We start from the raw sequence: 24,970 nt of genomic DNA, 5'->3' as shown, positions 1-24,970 counted from the left end.
CTTGTTCCATTTCCTCACTACACATGCCACTGACATATATTGATCTTTCCATTTTAGCTTTTCCCTCTTTTTCTCTCTTCTGCTCTTTGTCCACTCAAATTTCACCATCGTTTTAACCCTTTTCCTTTTTACTTTTCAGTTACTTATCACATTTCCATCTCCTTCTTTCACCCACTAGTATCCTATTCCCCATCTTTCCCAGTCTTCCATTCCCTTCCATCTTCAATTTACTCACCAGTATTATATTTCCACCCCCTGTAATCACTATCCTCTCATTCATTTTCTTGCCACCCTCTACCCCTCACCCTCTCCCAAATGGTTTCTACCATTCCTAGTGCCTCCCACCCTCCACTTTTCTAGCCTTGCAGCTGATTCCTCTTTCTCCCCTCCCTAACCTCAGAGCCCGACATCTCCCTGTCCCTCCCACTCCTCCCCCACCATCTTCCTTTCCATTCTTTCTTCCCTCCTGCCCCCTCCCCACTCTCTTCTCTCCCACCAAACATCTCCCTCTTTCTCTCCTATCCCCTCTTGTGCAGCATTTCTCCTTCCCTCTACTCCACCCCGATGTCCAACATCTCTCTTTCTCTCTTCCCTCCTCCTCTGCCATTGTCCACCATCTCTCTCTTGCACCCTAACGTTTCTCCCTCTCCCCATGCAGCATCTCTCCATTTCTCCCTCCCCTCCCCACTGCACCATGTTCAATATTTCCACCCTCATCTTACCCTCCCTCCCTTCCACTGCTATGTCCAATACTTTTTTCCTCCCTCCACTGCCTTCTCCAGCATTGTTTTCCCTCTCTGTCCTTCACCACTCCTGTGCCTCTCCCCACCCATGTAAAGCAATTTTTCCCTCCTGCTCCCTCTTCTCCCCATGCAACATCTCACTCCCCCACCCCTGCATGTCCAACAATTATTTCTCCACCCCGCCTAGTAGCATTGCCTCATCTTACTCCCCCACACCCTCCCCAAAGCCACCCACCACCAGCATGCTGTAGAATATAAGGCTCGGGGAAGCGGCTTTCTCCACTGGCTGCTACTTCACTGGTATTGCCCCCACCCCAAGCTGGAATTCTGCAAGTTTTGTTCCCTCCCTCGCTTACTATCACTTCTGGGCTGCATTTTTTATTCTACAGCAAAGTCGTGCCGGACCAGGACTCTTTGCTTACTGCAGCTGCATCCTTTGGGCAGGCCTTGCCTTCTCGGATATAACTTCCTCTTTTGGAGGAGGAGGGGCCGGCCCAAAGGAAGCAGCTATAGCATGCAAAGAGTTGCGTTCCAGTGCGGCTCTGCTGTAAAATAAAATACACAGCCTAGAAGTGATAGTAAGCGAGGGAGGGAACAAAACTAGCAGAATGCCAGCCAGGGGTGGGGGTAATACCAGTGAAGCAGCAGGAAAAACCACCTCCCCAAGCTTTATATTTTTTGGGCACCTATGGAGTGCACTGCTGATGGGTGGGCCTGAGCTCAAAGTGGGTGGACCCAGGCCCTCCCATGGTTACGCCCGTGCATGAAAATATATGCTTCTGAAGATACAGGAGTGTGGGGGAGGGGTGAATAGTACCCTCGGAGGATGTGCCACACCAGCAATGAATGAGGCATCTCATTCTCCCTCAGATGACTCACCCATGAGCATTTACATATAAGTACATAAGTGTTGCCATGCTGGGATGGACCCAAGGTCCATCAAGCCCAGTATCCTGTTTCCAACAGTGGCCAATCCAGGTCACAAGTACCTGACAAGATCCCAGAACAGTACAATACATTTTATGCTGCTTATCCTAGAAATAAGCAGTGGATTTTCCCATGTCCATTTTAATAATGGCTTATGGACTTTTCTTTTAGGACGATATTTAAACCTTTTTAAAACCCCGTTAAGCTAAATGCTTTTACCAGATTCTCTGGCAACGAATACCAGAGTTTAATTACTCATTGAGTGAAAAAATATTTTTTCTGATTTGTTTTAAATGAACTACTTTGTAGCTTTGTTGCGTGCCCCCTAGTCCTAGCATTTTTGGAAAGAGTAAACAAGCAATTCATGTCTACCTGTTTCAGTCCACTCATTATTTTATATATCTCTATCATATCTCCCCCTCAACCATCTTTTCTCCAAGCTGAAGAGCCCTAGCTGTTTCTGCCTTTCCTCATAGGGAAGTCATCCAATCCCCTTTATCATTTTCGTTGCCCTTCTCTGTACATTTTCTAATTCCACTATATCTATTTTCAGATGCAGTGAACAGAATTACACACAATATTCAAGGTGCGATCACACCATGGAGCAATACAAAGGCATTATAATGTTCTCATTTTTGTTTTCCATTCCTTTTCTAATAATACCTAACATTCTATTTGCTTTCTTAGCCGCCGCACACTGAGCACAGGGTTTTAATGTATCATCAACGATGATGCCTAGATCCCTTTCCTGGTCATTGAATCCTAATATGGAACCTTGCTTTACGTAGCTATAGTTTGGGTTCCTCTTTCCCACATGCATCACTTTGCCCATGCTCACATTAAACTTCATCTGCCTTGGATACCCAGTCTTGTAAGGTCCTCTTGTAAGTTTTCACAATCCCCTTGCGATTTAACAACTTTGAATAACTTTGTGTTGTCAGCAAATTTAATTACCTCACTAGTTACTCCCATCTCTAGATCATTTATAAATATGTTAAAAAGCAGAGGTCCCAGCACAGACCCTTGTGGAACCCCATTATCCACCCTTCTCTATTGAGAATACTGACCATTTAACCCTACTAACATAGTAGATGACGGCAGAAAAAGACCTGCACGGTCCATCTAGTCTGCCCGACAATTTAAACTCATATGTGCTACTTTATGTGTATACCTGACCTTGATTCGTTTCTGCCATTTTCAGGGCACAGACCGTAGAAGTCTGCCCAGAACAAGGCCCACCTCCCAACCACCAGCCAAGCCTCCCCCCACCGGCTCTGTCTGTTTTCAATCTTTTAACTAGTTTTTAATCCACAATAGAACACTACCTCCTGTCCCATGACTTTCCAATTTCCTCTGGAGTCTTTCATGAAGTACATTGTCAAATGCCTTTTGAAAATCCAGACACACAACATCAACTGGCTCACCTTTATCCACATATTTGTTGACCCCTTCAAAGAAATGTAATAAGATTGGTGAGGCAAGATTTCCCTTCACTAAATCCATGTTGGCTTTGTCTCATTAATCCATGCTTTTGAATTTGCTCTGTTCATTTTTCAATTCTGTCAATACTCTGGGACATATACCATCCGGTCCTGGATATATACCATCCGCTCAGTGACTTGCACAATGGCATCTCTTCCAAACAGGGGGAGCACTCCTCCTGGCCCCGGCACTTCTTGGGTATTGGAGGTACCTTTGTCCCAGTGCTCCTGGCACCGTACGTCAAGGGAGATTGATACTCATGTTTCTTGGGCTTCCCCCAATGTATACAGCCTCGATCCCCCAGTGCCAATGAGGATGATGCCAAATCCGTGCAGGTCCTCGATGTCAGTGTCGGGTCTGATGCTGACTGGTATCATGTCCAGTGTCGAAGCAGGTGAAGACCCACTTGATACCGGTGCAATCCCAGTGGACACCGAAGTCAGAACAGCCATGGAGGTCGATGCCGCCAGTGCTGAAGTCGATGGTCCAGCCTTCAAAGAGCCAAAAAGGTGCTTCATCTGAGCCAGTCGCACCCGCTGAGTTCTCAGCTGCATTTGTAAACAGAAACCACAAATAGTGGGGTCATGATGCCTAAGGCACCCGATGCACCAAATGTGTGGGTCCATGGCAGAAATCACACATCTACACTTGGCACACCTCTTGAAACCACTGGAGGTCTTCTGTGATATAAAAAAATTAATCTCGGCCAAATTAAACTCCTCAATCTTGAACAGAGTAAAAAGGTCAGGGTTCAAATTGAGGACAGGGCTGCACCTTTATCGCACAGCCACACGCAAAAATAAAGAAAACTTAAAAGAGATGAAAAATAACTTTAAAAATTTGAAGGAATGGGCACAAACCGAAACTGAAGAAAAATAATAAAACTAAGATGAAAAATACCTGCATGGGAAGGAACTTGCAAGAAAAAAACAGCACAGCTTGAGGGAGAAAACACGAAAACGTACAATCTCAGCTCCATGGAAAAATTAAGACTGGAGGATCGACGCTTGCATTTCAGGTAGGAAGGCATCAGCTGCTAGAACTTTCTACCTTACCAGCTAGTCAGTGTCCGCACCGGGCTCTGTCGGATGACGTCACCCAGATGTGAGGATAAGGCAGCCTGCTTGTCCTGGGAGAATACTTAATATGATGTATTCTTTTGCTGCACTGTGAATATTATTATCTGTAACAGGGGTACTGGGAGAGGGGAGACAACCGGTGTCACTGCACCAGAGCGACACAGTGGAAGGGTCCATCCTTGCTAGGTTCACAAGTGACTCGCTATTGATTTACTGTTGACATAGATTTCACCCTCTCTACCGCAAGGATTTTAAATTGCCCCACCATGCTGCATTCCACCCCATCCTAGCTCCACCCCAGTCCCTCCCCTCTTTAACCTCCCCAAACATTTGAGTCACCAATGGCCTCTGTCTAAAGGCTGCTTTTATCTGCTATGAATGGTATATACATTTTTGAGAGTGATTCTGGTGGGTTTACTTACTACTACTACTATTTAACATTTCTAAAGCGCTACTAGGGTTACGCAGCGCTGTACAATTTAACATAGAAGGACAGTCCCTGCTCAAAGAGCTTACAATCTAGAGGACACGTGAACAGTCAGTCAGATACTTGCCCTTTCTGTGGCATATAGTCTACAAACATTTACACCTACTTGACCTCTTAACTTAGCCACCCTGTTATGCAATTATCCTCCCTACGGGGCCTTTTACTAAGCTACAATAAAAAGTGGCCTGCGTTAGTCTTGGCATGTGAAATTGGCACGTGCTGGGCCATTTTTTACCACAACGGGAAAAAGACCCTTTTTTTTACATGAGGCAGTAAATGGTCATGTGTTAAGATTAAAATTAGCATGTGGGACACTTCCGGTGACGTCATGAGCTAAGGAGCAGCGCTACCGAAGCTCCGAGACCTTCGAACTCACAAACAGCGATAAACGAGAAGAACCGGGTTCCCACAGACCTACCCCAGTATATGGACAAGTTCCTAAAAAGCCCACCAGTGGGAATGGCGCAGAAAAATGCGAAAAAAGAAAAAACAAAAGCGTGCAGTGGAGACGCCAAGATGGTGGAGGAGCCAGCCCAGGCGGGAACTACCTTCACCGAAGCACAACTAGCACAACTAACATCGGTGATTGAGAAAGCCTGGATACCAAGGTGGAATGAATTGAATACTAAACTAGAAACTTACCAAACATCGATGGACGGTCTTGGGATACGAATGGGAGACTTGGAGACTAGAATGTCGGCAACAGAAGACGAGACCAGAGGATATGGGCCTGATATCGCCAGCCTTCAGCAGCAATTGAAAGACCAAAAGAATTTGCTTGATGAATTCGAAAATAGAGCCCGCAGAAACAACATTAGAATTGTGGGTTTAGACGAGGCCCTCCCGGAAAGAAACTTGGATACATGGCTTGAAACTTGGTTGTCCAAGGAGCTAGCGATAACAAACACCATGGGCCCCTTTGTGATTGAGCGGGCGCACCGCGTAGGTCGGAAAACAGCAGACTGCAATAGACCGCGAGTGATTGTTGCAAAGATCTTAAATTATAAACATAAGGTGGAGATATTGCAGGGCTTCAAAATTAAAAGAGACACACTCAAATACAATGGAAAAAGCATTCTGATATTTCAGGACTTTTCATTTCTAGTTCAAGAAAAGCGGAAACTCTACCACCATCTATGTACACAACTAGTGAGCAAGAAAGTAAGATTTGCCTTGCAGTACCCTGCCCAGCTAAAAGTCTATTTCCAAGACAAGTGGCACACATTTGCGACTGTGCAGGATGCCCAGAAGCAACTGTCAGACAATAAGGTAATAGAGGCTGACTAACTTGCAGCTAAGTGCACAGTGGTAGCGTGGTCTGTGGGACAGGAGTTAAATTATGCTAAAAAACAGAGTTAGAATAAAGCACAAAGTTGAATGACTGTGGGGACGGGGGTTTCTGGCTGAATCCGGGGTCATTCTCTTCACACCAAGCTAGTCTAGGTGGATGGGACAGGGCAGAAATCAAGGGAAGGGGACATGGGAATGGGAGGGAGGAGGGGGGTGGGTTCAAGGAAGGGCCTCTCTGCAGATAACAGGTTACAAAATTACATACCAGGCCAGATGACAGCAAATAATTAAGAAAGTTAAAAACAGCTCACAACAGACACTTTCTAGTAATGCATTCCCAGACAAGGATATAAATATAAAAGGGGGAGACAGGATAAACACATTCAAAATAGAATCATGCCAGTGCGGGTAATAACCTGGAACGTGGGGGGGGGGGGGGGGGGGGTATAACGTCCCCCATGAAAAGAAATAAAATATTACAATCTATAAAAAGACACAAGGCAGACATAGCGTGCCTGCAAGAAACATGCTTAAATGATTTAGAGCATGAGAAACTAAAAAGGACATGGGTTGGAGAATGCTACGCGGTGGCCTCCAAAGGGCGTAGAGGGGGAGTGGCAGTACTATTCCGAAAAGGCTTAGCATACAAAGTGCTCAAGGTGGAGGGTGGGGGGGGGGGGGGGACCGAGGCCGCTCTCTCATACTTAAGGTGTGGTTAAATGGGACTGAGTTTTCCCTGGTGGTGGTCTATGGCCCTAATGATTATGACCCAAAATTTTTAGGATCCCTTGGGATGCCTGCAATGTAAGACCCATAAAATGATGGTAGTGGGGGACTTTAATTTGGTCCGGGATCCAAGGGAGGACTCAACTAATCCCACCTCTCCACATTACTTGGGGCAAAGGGCGGGGGAGCTCCAAAGGTTTATGAAGATGTTAAACCTGGCGGATGTTTGGAAAGCATTACATCCCGGAGAGAGGGATTACACACATACAGTGGTGGAAATAAGTATTTGATCCCTTGCTGATTTTGTAAGTTTGCCCACTGACAAAGACATGAGCAGCCCATAATTGAAGGGTAGGTTATTGGTAACAGTGAGAGATAGCACATCACAAATTAAATCCGGAAAATCACATTGTGGAAAGTATATGAATTTATTTGCATTCTGCAGAGGGAAATAAGTATTTAATCCCTCTGGCAAACAAGACCTAATACTTGGTGGCAAAACCCTTGTTGGCAAGCACAGCGGTCAGACGTCTTCTGTAGTTGATGATGAGGTTTGCACACATGTCAGGAGGAATTTTGGTCCACTCCTCTTTGCAGATCATCTCTAAATCATTAAGAGTTCTGGGCTGTCGCTTGGCAACTCGCAGCTTCAGCTCCCTCCATAAGTTTTCAATGGGATTAAGGTCTGGTGACTGGCTAGGCCACTCCATGACCCTAATGTGCTTCTTCCTGAGCCACTCCTTTGTTGCCTTGGCTGTATGTTTTGGGTCATTGTCGTGCTGGAAGACCCAGCCACGACCCATTTTTAAGGCCCTGGCGGAGGGAAGGAGGTTGTCACTCAGAATTGTACGGTACATGGCCCCATCCATTCTCCCATTGATGCGGTGAAGTAGTCCTGTGCCCTTAGCAGAGAAACACCCCCAAAACATAACATTTCCACCTCCATGCTTGACAGTGGGGACGGTGTTCTTTGGGTCATAGGCAGCATTTCTCTTCCTCCAAACACGGCGAGTTGAGTTCATGCCAAAGAGCTCAATTTTTGTCTCATCTGACCACAGCACCTTCTCCCAATCACTCTCGGCATCATCCAGGTGTTCACTGGCAAACTTCAGACGGGCCGTCACATGTGCCTTCTGGAGCAGGGGGACCTTGCGGGCACTGCAGGATTGCAATCCGTTATGTCGTAATGTGTTACCAATGGTTTTCGTGGTGACAGAGGTCCCAGCTGCCTTGAGATCATTGACAAGTTCCCCCCTTGTAGTTGTAGGCTGATTTCTAACCTTCCTCATGATCAAGGATACCCCACGAGGTGAGATTTTGCGTGGAGCCCCAGATCTTTGTCGATTGACAGTCATTTTGTACTTCTTCCATTTTCTTACTATGGCACCAACAGTTGTCTCCTTCTCGCCCAGCGTCTTACTGATGGTTTTGTAGCCCATTCCAGCCTTGTGCAGGTGTATGATCTTGTCCCTGACATCCTTAGACAGCTCCTTGCTCTTGGCCATTTTGTAGAGGTTAGAGTCTGACTGATTCACTGAGTCTGTGGACAGGTGTCTTTCATACAGGTGACCATTGCCGACAGCTGTCTGTCATGCAGGTAACGAGTTGATTTGGAGCATCTACCTGGTCTGTAGGGGCCAGATCTCTTACTGGTTGGTGGGGGATCAAATACTTATTTCCCTCTGCAGAATGCAAATAAATTCATATACTTTCCACAATGTGATTTTCCGGATTTAATTTGTGATGTGCTATCTCTCACTGTTACCAATAACCTACCCTTCAATTATGGGCTGCTCATGTCTTTGTCAGTGGGCAAACTTACAAAATCAGCAAGGGATCAAATACTTATTTCCACCACTGTAGATCGCGAGCCCATGGCACATTGGCTAGACTAGACTATATATTCATGGAACAATCTATGTTCCCACTAGTGTGAGAGGCCTCCATTGGGCCAGAGGAGATCTACGACCATGCCCTGGTCTGGGTGGACTTGGAAACACCAGTGGATACGGTAGGGGGGGCCGGATGGAGGTACCCAGCATATTTAAACACAGACCCCCCACTTCCAAAAATATTTAGAAAAAAGATGGGAGTATGCGCAAAATAATGGAGAGCATGCTCGGGTAGACCCTATATTGTATTGGTCCGCCTCTAAAGCGGTCCTGAGAGGAGACATTATCGCATACTGTAGTGCAAGGAAAAAGCGCCGGGCGGCCAGCATACTACAATTAGAAAAACAACTCAGGAAAGCAAAAAAGGCATATCTGGGCCACCCCTCACCAAGTTCCCTAGAAACATGGAGAACAATACAAATAACACTGAACTCCTTGATCCACGAGAATGAGGCTAGATCTGCAATTTATTATAAATATAAATTACACCGTTTTGGTAACAAATCAGGTCGCCTGTTAGCAAAAGTGATAAGAAATTGGGGAGGATCACGGGCAGTGACGACACTGAGAGACACCTCTGGCAAGCTTACAACAAATCAAAAAGATATTGGGCAGATCCTTACCAATTATTTCTCTTCCCTTTACTCAGCTTCTCAGCTAGCAAATAAACACGAAACGCACGACTATTTATCAAAGGTAGGGCTCAAATCTCTGACACGAGAGGACCTAGAACTAATCAATGCCCCCCTAACACTAAAAGAGTTGCAACAGACCATTAAAAAACTGAAGTTAAGATCTGCCCCAGGTCCTTATGGATACACAGGGGAGTACTATAAAAGCCTCACCATGGATTACTATGAAAAGGTAATAAATAAAAGGAATTTTCCCACAATATGCTAATAAAGCTCTCATTACTTTGATACCGAAGCCAGGGAAAAATTTGGATAAAGCGGAGGATTACAGACCGATCTCACTGCTGAACGTAGATATTAAATTACTAGCGGGGATATTAGCTGACAGGCTGGCACAATATCTGCCCAAGTTGGTGGGTCACGACCAGGTTGGATTTATTAGAGGGAGGCAGGCGACTCATAATGTACGTCGCCTGCTATTAGCAATGGCAACCAGTCAAGGAGAAGGAACACCAACAGTAATTGTCAGCCTAGACGCAGACAAAGCTTTTGACCGGGTCGGATGGGATTATTTATTTAGCACATTGACATCAATGGGAATAACTGGGTGTTTTTTGCAGGCAATACAAACTTTGTATAGCAACCCGGGAGTGAATGTGTTGGTGAATGGTATAAAAGAGTCAGCCTTTGACATTCAGAGAGGTACTAGGCAGGGCTGCCCCCTTTCGCCTGCTCTATTTGTACTATCAATGGAACCACTGCTATGTGCACTAAGGAATAACACTGAAATCAAGGGAATACATGTAGCCAGACAGGAAGTGAAAGTACTGGCATTCGCCGATGATTTGCTGCTGACAGCAACAAACTGCCCTTCACCCACAATCTCTTCATCTCTCGTTCCCTTCAACTGCTCGCCTAACTGAAACCTGGCTCTCCCCTGACGACTCTGCCTCAGTCGCGGCCCTTTGTCATGGAGGTTATCTCTTCTTCCACACTCCCCGCCCAGCTGGCCGTGGTGGAGGTGTCGGGCTACTTCTCTCGCCCTCCTGTAGTTTCCAACCCCTCCTCCTACTGCAGTCTCACTGCTTCTCATCCTTTGAAGCTCACTCCATCCGGCTATTCCACCCATTACCACTCAGAGTGGCTGTCGTTTACCGCCCCCCTAATAAACCCCTCTCTTCCTTCCTCACCAACTTCGATGCCTGGCTATCCGTCTTTCTTGAACCCTCATCTCCGTCCCTTATTCTCGGAGATTTTAACATACACGTTGATGACCAGTCCGACCCTCACGCTTCTCAGTTCCTCACTCTAACATCCTCCTTCAACCTCCAGCTTTGCTCCACCACCCCTACTCACCGAGACGGCCATTGTCTTGACCTCGTCCTCTCCTCTTCCAGCTCTCCCTCCAATTTCCATGTTTCAACTCTTCCTCTCTCCAATCATCATCTAATCACCTTCACACTTCTTCAACCCCCCTCAGCCCTGTCCAACTTTAACCACTACCTCCAGGAATCTCCAAGGCTATCGACCCTCCCACCCTATCCTCTAATATTTCTAATCTCCTCCCCTCCATCATGTCCTCCGAGTCTATCGACAAGGCTGTCTCTGCTTACAATGCCACTCTCTCCTCTGCTCTGGACACTCTCGCACCTTCCACCTCCCGTCCCACAAAGCGTACTAATCCCCAGCCCTGGCTGACCCCTTGCATCCGTCACCTTCGCTCCTGCACCCGATCTGCGGAGCGCCTCTGGAGGAAATCCTGCACCCATTCAGATTTCCTTCACTACAAATTCATGTTATCCTCCTTCCACTCCTCCCTTTTCCTTGCCAAACAGGACTACTACACCCAATTGACCAATTCTCTCAGCTCCAACCCCCGTCGTCTCTTCTCCACCCTTAACTCCCTCCTCAAAGTGCCCTCCGCTCCCACCCCACCCTCGCTCTCTCCTCAATCACTGGCTGACTACTTCTGCGACAAGGTGCAAAAGATCAACCTTGAGTTCACTACCAAGCCATCTCTTCTTCACCCTGCAACCCTCTCCCTCACCAAACCAACCCAGGCCTCTTTCTCCTCCTTTCCTGTCATCACCGAGGAGGAAACCGCTCGTCTTCTTTCCTCATCGAAATCCACCACCTGCTCCTCTGATCCCATCCCCACCAACTTACTTAACATCATCTCTCATACTGTCACCCCCTCCATCTGTCATATCCTCAACCTCTCTCTCTCCACTGCAACTGTCCCTGACACCTTCAAGCACACCGTAGTCACACCTCTCCTCAAAAAACCATCACTTGACCCTACCTGTCCCTCCAATTACCACCCCATCTCCCTCCTACCCTTCCTCTCCAAAATACTTGAGCGTGCCGTTCACAGTCGCTGCCTTGATTTTCTCTCCTCTCATACCATCTTCGATCCACTTTAATCTGGTTTCCGCCCTCTTCACTCAACAGAAACAGCACTCTCTAAAGTCTGTAATGACCTGTTCCTTGCCAAATCCAGAGGCCACTACTCCATCTCATCCTCCTTGATCTATCCACCACTTTTGACACTGTGAATCATGACTTACTTCTTGCCACACTGTCCTCATTTGGTTTCCAGGGCTCTGTCCTCTCCTGGTTCTCCTCCTATCTCTCCCACCGCACCTTCAGAGTTCACTCTCATGGATCTTCCTCCACCCCTATCCCCCTATCTGTTGGTGTTCCCCAGGGATCGGTCCTTGGACCCTTTCTCTTCTCAATCTACACCTCTTCCCTGGGCGCCCTGATCTCATCTCATGGTTTCCAGTATCATCTCTATGCTGATGATACCCAGCTATATCTGTCCACACCAGACATCACCGCAGAGACCCAGGCAAAGGTATCAGCCTGCCTATCCGACATTGCTGCCTGGATGTCCAACCACCACCTGAAACTGAACATGTCCAAGACCGAGCTCATCGTCTTTCCACCAAAACCCACGTCTCCTCTTCCTCCACTTTCTATCTCAGTTGATAACACCCTCATCCTCCCCGTCTCATCTGCCCGCAACCTCGGAGTCATCTTTGACTCCTCCCTCTCCTTTTCTGCGCATATCCAGCAGACTGCCAAGACCTGCCGCTTCTTCCTCTTCAACATCAGCAAAATTTGCCCTTTCCTCTCTGAACACACCACCTGAACTCTCGTCCATGCTCTCATTACCTCTCGCCTTGACTACTGCAACTTACTCCTCACTGGCCTCCCACTTAGCCATCTATCCCCCCTTCAATCTGTCCAGAACTCTGCGGCACATCTCATATTCCGCCAAAACGATTTACTCATATCATCCCTCTCCTCAGGTCACTTCACTGGCTTCCAATCAGATACCGCATTCAATTCAAGCTTCTCCTTCTTACCTACAAATGCATTCAGTCTGCTGCCCCTCACTACCTCTCCTCCCTCATCTCCCCCTATGTTCCCACCCGTAACCTCCGTTCACAGGACAAATCCCTCCTCTCTGTACCCTTCTCCAACACCACCAACTCCAGGCTCCACTCATTCTGCCTCGCCTCACCCTATGCTTGGAACAACCTTCCTGAGCCCTTACGCCAAGCCCCCTCCCTGCCCATCTTCAAGTCTTTGCTTAAAACCCACCTCTTCAATGCTCCATTCGGCACCTAACTCTTACCGTTCACTAAATCCAGACTGCCCCAATTTGACCGCCCCTATCGGACTGTCCGTTCACTTGTCTCTTAGATTGTAAGCTCCTTGAGCAGGGACCGTCCCTCTATGTTAAATTGTACAGCGCTGCGTAACCCTAGTAGCGCTTTAGAAATGTTAAGTAGTAGTAGTAGTAGTAGTGACAGTGACAGCTCCCCCAAGGTCGATAAAGGTGTTGATGGAAGAACTGGAACAATTTAGGCGACTGTCGGGTTTCACACTGAATCTAACTAAATCCTCAGCCCTAGAAGCAGTTGCGGGAGATGTCAATGGTTGAAAAGCTAAATTTCCGCTTAAGTGGGCTGACTCCCATATTAAATATCTTGGGGTACTCATCCCGGCTAACTTAGACCGCTTATATGAAATAAATGTGCAACGAATGTTATCAGACAGTAAACTGAAGTTGCAAGCCTGGGCAGCACTGCCAATTTCGCTACTTGGGCAGATAGCCCTGCACAACATGATAGTGGCACCAAAATGGATTTATATATTCCAAACCATCCCGATCTGTATGAGAGGGAAGGAAGAACAAATATATAATAAAATGTTGCAAAAATTTCTCTGGAAAGGGAAAAAGGCTCGCATGCCCATATCAACATTAAGCATTCCAGTGGAGTACGGAGGACTGGGCCTGTTAAACCTAAGATACTTAAACATTGCCAGCGGCATGAGAACTATTAATGACTGGTACAGGGGTACCGAGGATTATAATAACACAAGTCTGGAACTGAGTCTCTCTCCGGGGACCCACTTTAGTAACTATTTGCATGGGACTGGGGCACCTATCCCCAAAGTTTTAACACACTCGTGGATTATGAGGACTGCACGTGCCGTCTGGAAATGGGTGTGCCGTTTACATCATTTTTCAGCAAGGGTGACCCCATTTCTACAAATATGTGATAATCACACCTTTATGCCTGGGAAACTATATTCAACATTTCAAAGATGGCAGAGCAAAGGGATTGTGTATTTGCTCCAAGTGGTGACCAGAGAAGGTCGAATGAAATCATTTCGGGATTTACAGATAGAATATGAAATACCAAATAAGGGCAACTTTTACTACGTACAACTATATCATTATGTGTCAACTCTACCATGGACATCAATAACGGAAGATGTTCAGGAGGAGCTAGCTTCAGCTTTCTCCCTGGAGTCTCAACAAAGAGTACCAATGTCATTCCATCATTGACATATACGAGACACCACACCAGAACTACAATACCATAAGTTGGCGTAAGCCTGGACCGTAGACCTACAAGTAACAGTCCAAGCGGCGCAGCTGAAAAGTCATATATTGTCAATTAGAAAAGTGACAGACTAGACTTCACATTGGGAATTACAATATAAAATGGCTTTACGTATATATATACCACCGCGTCGGGCTTTTCACATGGGGCTTTCACCTTGGGGGGAATGTCCGAAATGCGGACTGAGTGGAGCTACCCTGGGTCACATGTTTTGGACCTGCATAGGCATCCAGAAATTCTGGAAACGGATTACAATATATGTCTCAGCCATGTGGGGACAAATGTGGAGGTGTGACCCGGCCTTCCTATTTGGAGATTTGGGCCTAGGGCCCTCACCCCAGAAGGGATATACAGCGTTTGTGATAAGAGTCATAATTGTTGGGAAACAGGCCATACTAGCACAGTGGTTATCTAACCAATATCCCACATGGCAACATTGGCGTACATATATGATAATGTTAGTGCGCCTGGAGCGTATAGGTATACTAAAACTTGACTCCCCAAAAGGTATAAAACTTCAACAACGGTGGAGCCCATTTTGGAACACCATGAGTCCATCGGCAAGAAGTCATTTGCTAAACATTTGAGCGGGCTGGACTGCAAAGCGTGGGCAAGAGTAACATTGTGATGCAGAGGGGCGTGGGGGGAGGGGGGAAAGGAAAAAAAGCAATAGAAGAAAGGTTTATGGAACTGGCTGTCTAGTTGACAAGTAGAAGTTTGACGGTTATGTTAGCTGTTAAATGTTAATTCTCAAGGTAACTCATGATTACTACATAACGATACTGTTTGAATAAACACCACAGCTATTAGCGTTGGCACATTGTACATGACAGTTAATAATAGAGATATGGAATGACTGTATTTTAATGTGCACTTTCACAACAATAAAAATGATTTAAACATAAAATTAGCATGTGGCTATTTACTGACTGAGCCCTTACCGCCATCTATTTACCAGGTGGTAAGGGCTCATGTGCTACTTGTGCGGTAATCAGGCAGTGCACCTCAATTTGGCCATGCTGCCGGTTACCACCAGGAACGTCCCCAGTGGTAGAAAATAGAAAATTATTTTCTACCATGGAAACTGCATGCGCTAACTTTGGAACTACCGCTGGTTGCCTGTGCTACCACAGCGGTAGGGTTGATTTGGCGCATGCTACCTATGCGGTAGCCCTACCACAGCATAGTAAAGGGGCCCCTGTGTGCATTATTTTTGATGCAGCCCAAATGATATGTTTCTAACACAGACTTGGTAGAAAAATAGCTTGGAGAATCAACACTCTAACAGCATTATGTGCTTCCTTCTCATTAACGCACACGAACAATAGCAGTGATCCTAGCAATCAATAAACAGAATAACCACCAAATGACACAAACAAGCAAAAAACCCAAAACATGAGCAAAACAACAGAGAAGTGACAGGCAGCAAAGAGAGGCAGATAAAGAATCATAGACACAGATGAATGACTTGCCTAAGAAGCAGGAATTTAAGATTGAAAAGTCTACAAGCTTGTAAAAGAGGACAAAAAGAGACAGAATGTTACAGGGAAATATTCGTACTTAAAATTTGCAGGTAGGATCATGTGATGCTGGTGAAGACATTATCCTGACCACTTCTGAGGCCTTCACTGTTGTGCATGTATGCAACAGGGTTTGATGAAGAGAAATGTTAAAGTGAACCTGATTAAATATTGTCTCTCTGGTTTAATCTATTCACTTGCTTAGTTAAAATAAGACTGAAAGCATCATTTTTTTTATTTGGAATCACAGTTATGGTGTTGTTGTATGGAATGGTGTGAGGGACTTCCTTTAACTGCTATCAATATAGAATTCGAAGACTGATCAAAGTGTTGTGAATTGTAATCTTTGCATAAAAATATTGTTATCCTTTCACCCTACATCAGTACCTTTCGATCTTCAGTACTTTTAATTTAAATGTTATTTTCTCCTTGAAAAGCTGTAGGATTTCAATTTCATTCCATATACCTTTAAGGGTGGTAGCCAATAAATACTCATTGACTTTCAAGTCGACTGTGTGTAACTGAAGCTAGAATGATGCAGTAGAGTAGATGGAAGCTAACCAGACAGAAAAAAAAAAGCTTACAGTACAAATGCATGTAGACTTTTAAATATTTTCTCTTTTTATGTTTGTTTGTTTTACAGTGCATGGAGAAACAACAGTATCCCTGGGCTGCATATGTCCTACAGAATTTAATTATCAGCTCTCTAAGCACTGTGGCAACACTAATGAGGATGTAGATAGAATGTATGGAATTTTGACTGTATCAGAGAAAAGTATGACTCTCAGAGTGATGCTGCCCACAGAAGGCCTCTTTGACCTGATGATTTTTGCACGACCAACAGAATCTCAACATGCATACAGCTGGGTTTGTTCCTATCAAATTGAATGTCTGGAATCAAACTTCTGGGAAAACCTACCTGCGAACCCCTTTCATTTTTGGGGCTTTCATCCAAAAGCAACAGATCTGGGAATTAAAAACTGCAACTATAGCAGTGACCTGATTTTTACTGACACAGGAAAGCTGATACTGACTTTTGAGACATCACAACCCCTGTTGGCCATGTACGAACTAGGTCATCCAGATCTGAATGATACTCTGAGTAAGAAGTGTCTTGTCTCTCAAACAGAGGAAGAGAAGCTGACGTGCCATATTTTGTGCCCCTTCCTGGGTTACTATAGACTGTCAGTGTTTGTTAAAAACTTGGAAGAAGAAAAATTTAAAAATGCAGCCAACATACTTATTCACAGTTCTGGCACCATAAATCAGAATGAACTCTTCCCCCAGGTTAGCACTCATTGCGGGCCTGGACTCAACTCAAAACGAAAAGGCCTCTGCAATCCTAGCCATTCGACACCAATTATCAAAACTAACCAGGGCAAATGCAACATTACTTTCAATGTGACTGCTGATCTTGAAGTCACCGCCATCTTGAGCAAGGACCACATCAGAAACAACATGTACCCTATGGAAAGATACATTCTACTTACACAACTAAAACATAAGATCACTGTGAGTGTCCTTCTTCCTGAGTCAGGACTTTACAAAGTAGGATTTTTTACAAAGGGTAGAGAAGAAAAGGAGTTTGTACATGTTTGTGATTATGTTATTCAGTGCTTTTCTAACCCCAAATGGCTTCCTTTCCCAAAGGCTTACAGTATTTGGAGGAAAGGGTGCATATTGCTGCAGCCTAGATCAGGACTTCTTCAAGGAGAAAAATGGGTCAAGTTTAGGCTTAAGATTCCTGAAGCAAAGAGAGTTCTTGTCATTGGGACATCAAACACAGAGCTGCGTCCAACTAAAAACAAGATCTGGGAGGGGGATGTCTTTACTGGGCCCACTGGTACCCTCCTAAAAGTGGCAGTGAGGTTCAGTCAGCATTCTGCTTGCATGGAAGTTGCCCTTTCATTTAAGGTGGAAGATGAATTTGCACTTTCAGATGGATGTTCAGGGTGAGGATGCTAAGATGAAAAATAAATTTTTACAGAAGTCAGAAATGTGAGAATTTTCATAAAGAAGATTCACAGTAAAGCTATTTTATGATACTCCACAGTTTATCCTGGCAAGGTCACAGAATATCGTGTCCTCTACTTGTATATTACTCATGACTTAACATATTCTATTCATTCAAATTAGATAGTTAGAAACATTTCTATCCAAAATATTTGGCAACACCAACAAATAAATTTAATTGCATTCTATACTTTAGAAAGCATGACTCAGAAGCAGTGTTTATTTATACTCTTTCTACAGGATTTTAGGATCACTCCTGCTGAGAATCCCATAATATATTATCAGCTTCATTACAATAACTGTAATCCTAATTCTTCCTTTTTGGATAGGCAGTGTCACTTTCCCCGATATCATCAAAATATGAAATTGAGGAGAAAAAGCATCTTGTGTTCAAGACATTATTTGAGAGATTCTATAAAGGGCACTAGAAATTAGGTGCCCCAAATCTTTACACTAAAATATTATTCTATAATAGCATGAGGGCACACAAACTCTGGGTACCAATGTGTAGGTGCCAACACTTATACCGGGGCAAGTGTAAATGTTAGTGTGTAAATATTGACACTTAGAGGGGCATAATCGAACGGGGCCGGCCATCTATATGGCCGGCCCCGTAAAGCGGCATACCCAACTGCATTATTGAAACATGATGGCCAGCCATCTTTTGTTTCGATAATATGGTCGGGGCCAGCCAAATCTCAACATTTGTGCCATTGGTTTTTGTCGATAATGGAAACGAATGGTGGCCATCTCAAACCTGGCCAAATCCAAGCCATTTGGTCGTGGGAGGAGCCAGCATTTGTAGTGCACTGGTCCCCCTCACAAGCCAGGACACCATCCAGGCACCCTAGGGGGCACTGCAGTGGACTTCATAAATTGCTACCAGGTGCATAGCTCCCTTACCTTGGGTGCTGAGCCCCCCCAACTCCCCCCCCCCCACTCTCCACAACTGTACACTACCATAGCCCTTAAAGGGTAAAGGGGGGCACCTACATGTGGGTACAGTGGGTTTCGGGTGGGTTTTGGAGGGCTCACATTTACCACCACAAGTGTAACAGGTAGGGGGGGGGGGATGGGCCTGGGTCTGCCTGCATGAAGTGCACTGCAGTACCCACTAAAAGTGCTCCAGGGACCTGCATAGTGCTGTGATGAAGCTGAATATGACATTAGAGGCTGGCACCAAACTGTTTAATTTTTTTTTTTGTGGGTGGGAGGGGGTTGGTGACCACTGGGAGAGTAAGGGGAGGTGATCCCCGATTCCCTCCGGTGGTCATCTGGTCAGTTGGGGCACTTTTTTGAGGCTTGGTCCTAAAATTAAATGGACCAAGTAAAGCCGGTGAAGTGCTCATCAGAGTTGGCCTTCTTTTTTCCATTATCGTCCGAAGCCGGCCATCTCATAGCCATGCCCCTGCCTTCGGTACCCTGCCGACACACCCCCTTTAACTTTGGCTGGCCCTGCGATGGAAAGCAGTTGAAGCCAGCCAAAATCGGCTTTCAATTATACCGATTTGGCCGGGTTTAGGCCGATTTGTGTTGGAAGATGGCCGGCCTTCTCCTTCAAAAATAAGCAGGTTAGGTGTCAAATTATAGTGTTCTAGAAATTTTCCCCCTGATTTTATAAGAGTTACCAAAAAATTGTGCAGGCAAATTAAGGCATGACCCCGATTTGCACATGCAATTCAATAGAATAATGAGCCAATTAGTGTCAATAATTGGCTTTTTAACAAGCAGTTATTGGCACTAATTACATTTAATTTAGACTAATGCGTGTAAATTTAGGTGCAGGATCCATACCTAAAATGTACGCATGGTCCAAAAAAGGAGGTGCGGAAATGGGAGGGTCATGGGCATTTTGGGGCAGAGCGTGAGCGTTGTTTTGAATTACATGCGTAATTATAAAATATGGATGCTCCACATGTAAATTTAGGTATGGGCCTTTGCACCACATTTTCATTGGTGCAAATGACGGCTCCTAAATTTACACGTGGCCTCTCTGCTTGAGTGTTTATTCTATAAACTGTGCAGAACTTTATGTGTGGCTTATAGCACACTACTTAAGTGGGTATTCTTCAGTGCTGATTTTTTTAGGTGCCATGTATAGAATCAAATCCTTGGTGTCTAAGGGGTCCTTTTACAAAGGCATGCTAGTATTTTTAGCACGTGCTAAAAATAAACATTCAGTAAATGCTAGAGCCGCCCATATATTCTTCTGGGTGTCTCTAGCGTTTAGCGTGCACTAATCATTAGTACACACTAAAAATGCTACCGTGCCTTTGTTAAAGATCCCCTATGTTTGTAACTCACCCATGTCCTGCCCATACCCCACCCACATGCAAACAAAACAACCTTTGAATCAGTGTGTGCTAAATACTAGTGATGCCCTTATAAATATATGGGTGACTAATGTTTAGCACGTACTAAAAATGCTAGCACACCTTTGTAAAAGATCCCCTAAAGCACTTAGCGCTAACTTATAGAATAGCATCTAAGTGCAGTTAGACACTTAACTGTCACTTAACCCTGTTTGGGTGCCTAACAAATCCCTGATCGATCATCTGAACTGCGTCCTGTTTACAGACCGCCCTATCTTCACGATCTTCATCTCAAACACTTGCGTAAACAACTCCAATACACTAATACTAGGTGACATAAACCTTCACCTCAAGGACCCAAACTCCACCAATGCACGTGACTGCAAAGACTTCCTACAGTCCTGGGACCTCAAATGGCCTCACATGCAAGCTACCCACACCAAGGGACACACACTGGATCTCCTATCATACAAATGGTCCACAGATAATAACCTATTAATAACCGACATCAAAAGGACAGAAGCACCTTGGACCGACCACTACGAACTGAATCTATCCCTAGACTGGCGGAAGAAGGGATTAAACCGCACTCCAGAACACACAACTTACACTACGAGAGGACAAATAGACCCACAAGTATTCTGGCAACTGATATATGACAATGAATGGACAACACGAACGGATTCCATACATTACCTCAATCACTGGGAGGATAGATGCAGAAGCGTACTAAACAAAACAGCACCCTTAAAGACAAGAATATCAAGAAGACAAAACTCGATACCATGGTTCAATGATGAATTTAAAAAACTCAAAACACAATCCAGTAAACTTGAAAAAAAGATGAACACACACTCAATGCATGGAAACAAATACATAGAAAATACAAATATGCAATAAGACAAACCAAAAGATCCTACTACAAAACTAAAATAGGACCGGATTAACTCGTTAATAAGTTACTAGACACCACCCCTATCACCACAACCAACACAGACATCCCACCCGCAGACAAACTTGCTAATTACTTCAACGAAAAAATAATAAAATTACGCAACACACTTCCTCAGCACAACACCGACATCGAAAACTTCATCAATGACCTGGACCGAACCCCTGGTGGATACCCAGCTGACCATATCTGGTCAACATTTACCCTCCTCACCACTGAATCAGTTACACAAGCAACTCACAGGTTCGCCAACACCCACTGTAAACTGGATACATGTCCCAGTCACCTACTTAAATCTGCCCCCGACCGCTTCATAGCAGAGCTTACATCCCACCTAAACTTCATGCTACAATGAGGTCTCTTCCCCGAGGAATATGGCAACATCCGACTCACCTCAATACCAAAAGACACTAAGAAAAACACAAACAACCTCACCAATTACCGCCCAGTTGCATCTATCCCACTAGTAGTCAAACCGATGGAAAGCTTGGTGACCAAACAGCTTACGGAATACATGGACAAGTTCTCAATACTACATGACTCACAATCAGGATTCCGTCCTCACCATAGTACTGAAACCAGTGGTGTGCTGGTAAATTTTTAACAACAGGCTCTCTCCCTGGTCCACCTCTGCGCCCCCGCAAAAAACCCAAACATTTCCAGAGCTGGCTATACCCGGGGAGAGAGTGTGCTTTCAAACAATCCTTACATCCAAATTTACCTTCTTTTAATGTTAAAAAAAAATCCTTTATCCTCCATCTTTTAAGACACTGCCTACCTGCTGGATAGTGATGGCACAAGGAAAGCAAGTGAAGACTAACTCAAAATAACCTGGCTGTTCTTTAGATGGGTACTAGTATTACAATATTGAAGATGCGACCATACGATGACTCTGCGGTTATGCTGCACTAATAAGTTAAAAGATTAACTGGATTTCTTGAGAGGATTATATACATTTAGGATGCAGGACTAGGGACACACACATACATGTATTTAGTCAATATCATAATTCTTCATGTACAGCCACAAAACAACCTTTTAGGGTGGATAGTGTTCACAATGAGCTCCTTTTATTATCGACCAGATAGAGACAAGAGTTTTCAGTTTTGACACAGTATAATTTATCACAAGAACAAAATATAAGAAAACCAATGGGCTGCATTAGGGGTTTATGGCCCATTTATGTTTCAACAAAAGAAATCTGCAAGAAACAAAATATTTTTATTTTGACTAATAAAACCACTTGCCCCTGAAACATGTTCAAAACAGAATAATCCATTTGTGTATCTAAAAGGTAAAGCTCTACAAAACAGATGAAGATAGGATTACATGTGCCCCAGTGAAAGGAGAGTTTAATTCTACTTCCATTTAATTTCAATATATTCCATCATCATCTTTATAACACAAGGCTTCCCAAGGTAGATTACAACAACAGTTAAGGTGAACTCATCAGGAAACAGGTTATCCTCACTGAAATTTGGTCATCTGTATTGTATAAAGACAGTGTATTTATTTATTTATTTTAGTGTAGAAAAATGAGCACAAAATACAGAGTTTAAGATTGCTGTTTCTACCAGCTATAATAATTTTTAAAGATGTTGTAGTGATATTCAATTGTTACTTCATGAAATTTATATTATATGGGAAGCTTTCAAATAAATAAAAAATCTGTCCAATAAGTAAAAAAAAAAAAACAAAACTAAACAAAAACTTTTGTCCTCCACCTTTTAAGGCACTGCCTAACAGCTTTAGGCTTGTTACAGATGGCCCAAGAATAAAAAAAAAAACCAAGAATGTGGATGCAGCAGCTCATAGGTTTGATTGCTTTGTTTGGTTTGAGTGTTCTAGCTGTGGGGTGGGAGTGAAAACAAAGATTAAACAAATTTGTTTCCTTGCTTACCTGTGGAGTAGATAGCAAACCTCCTTGGTCCCGACAGTGTCCTTTGCCTGCCTGCCTGCAAGTAAGTAACAATCGGGGGGGGGGGGGGGGGGGGGTGAGAGGTTGAAGGAGGGAGGCAGGGAGAGGGAGTGGATACAGGAGGGAAGAAACAAAGGTCAATGCATGGGGCAGTGGGAAGGGCAGCAGCAGGGAAAAGAGAATCAGGAACTCCACGATGTACACGAACCTCTTGCCTTGCCTGCAGTGCAGCACGAGGAGGCAGGGTTGCCACACACCACGCATGCACCAATATCAGGTGACAGCTGGTGTGTTTGGGCATGCGTGCCTCCAGCCTTCTGCTGCAATTTGTGTGTGAAAAAAAACCCCATTCAAGTCGCAGCTGAGAGCAGAACAACCGGCTCGCTAAATTGTTAAAAAATTAACAAGGGGCTCTCCAGAGCCGGTGCGAGCCGGCTCCAGCACACCACTGGCTAGACATAAGGAGTCAAATCCTCGTGCAATATGATGGTTCCTTAGCCTCCAACCTTTTAGCTATTGTGTGAAATATTGGGCAGGCCAGGAACATGCTAATGTAGATTTTTTTTTGTCTTGGGAGATGGACCCTGAAAAGGAAGGCATGCAACCTGGCACGGTTCAGCTAAGGGGGAGGGTATATGAGGGGGGTTTATAATACACTGCTCTTCACCCTTAAGAAAAGTCCCTCTCTAAACAGCCTGGGCCAACTTAAGAACACTGGTCCCACCTCAGGAGGAAGTGTGCCTGGAGAGGCAAAGCCCATACAGTGAAGTTTAAAAGACAGGGCCAGGCTGAGATTAAGGAAGCCCAGACCCAGGCTGAAGCCCCTGTTCCATTATTGCAACCTGGCTGAAGTAAGCCATTGTTACCGTTGGACCAAATTTTGCTAGTTTTGCTTTGAGGTCTGCCTGGAGCCAGCCCTACACCTTGGAGTAAACCCAAGAACTTACAGGCTGTGTTTGGAGAATGGCAACCCCGGCAGATGTGTTAGGCCTGTGGCTGGAGGCCTGCTTAATATTGTGTTTTCTATACTGTGTTGGTTTTCCTACCCTATTGTCTCAGTCCTGTGAGGGAACAGGCCCACAGATTCCTTTGAATAAATACTTATTTCTATGTTCATCCCTTTTGTCCGGTTGTGTTATTTCCCTGGCCCCCTCCCAACCCTTGCTTCGGGTGTCACAGGCTGTTTTTCTAACGAATAAGACACAAAAATGTGCCTTAAATCAGTGTTTCCCAAGTCCAGTCCTGGAGTACCCCTTGCCAGTCAGGTTTTCAGGATATCCATAAGAAATAGGAGTGAAAGATTTGCACATAATGGAGGCAGTGTATGCAAAGCAACTTCATGTGTATTCATTGTGCATATCCTGAAAACCTGACTGGCAAGGAGTACTCCTGGACTGGACTTGGGAAATACAGTTCTAAATGACCAGATGACCACTGGAAGGATTCAGGGTTGATACCCTGTTACTCCCCCAGTGGTCACTGACCCCCCCTCACCCCCCAAAAATTTGAATAAAAATAGTACTCACCAGCCTCTATGACAGCCAGGACCATTAGAGCAGCATGCAGGTACCTTGAGTATTGTAGTGGTGAGTGCAGTGCATTTTAGACAGGTGGACCCAGGCCCATACCTCCCCTTACCTGTTACACCTGTGGTGGAAACTGTGAGCCCTCCAAATCTCACCAGAAACCCACTGTACCCACATATTGGTACCCCTTCACCCACGAGCTATTGTAGTGCTGTACAGTTGGGGGTAGTGGTTTTGGAGGGCTCAGCAAACAAGATAAAGGAGCTATGGTGAGATGTGTATCTGGGAACATTAGACTCTGGAATTCGTTGCCGGAGAACGTGGTACGGGCCGTTAGCTTGACGGAGTTTAAAAAGGGGTTAGATAGATTCCTAAAGGACAAGTCCATAGACCGCTATTAAATGGACTTGGAAAAATTCCGCATTTTTAGGTATAACTTGTCTGGAATGTTTTTACGTTTGGGGAGCGTGCCAGGTGCCCTTGACCTGGATTGGCCACTGTCGGTGACAGGATGCTGGGCTAGATGGACCTTTGGTCTTTCCCAGTATG

General features: G+C 44.9%; 1 protein-coding gene across 1 annotated transcript in view; it reads left to right on the top strand.

The window, feature by feature from the left end:
* The window catches only part of LOC115462561 (kyphoscoliosis peptidase-like), a 30,810-nt gene extending 12,958 nt beyond the window's left edge, over window positions 1–17,852 (top strand). Inside the window, exon 4 of the mRNA XM_030192554.1 lies at window positions 16,344–17,852. Coding sequence (XP_030048414.1) covers window positions 16,445–17,656 — 1,212 coding nt within the window. The 5' untranslated portion in view covers window positions 16,344–16,444 and the 3' untranslated portion in view covers window positions 17,657–17,852. The remainder of the gene's footprint in view (window positions 1–16,343) is intronic.
* Window positions 17,853–24,970: the final 7,118 nt, after the last annotated feature.

Source organism: Microcaecilia unicolor, chromosome 2, assembly GCF_901765095.1.
Source record: "Microcaecilia unicolor chromosome 2, aMicUni1.1, whole genome shotgun sequence".
Taxonomy (NCBI): domain Eukaryota; kingdom Metazoa; phylum Chordata; class Amphibia; order Gymnophiona; family Siphonopidae; genus Microcaecilia; species Microcaecilia unicolor.
Note: the sequence above shows the minus strand (reverse complement) of the source record. Positions and strands in the feature narration are given on the sequence as shown.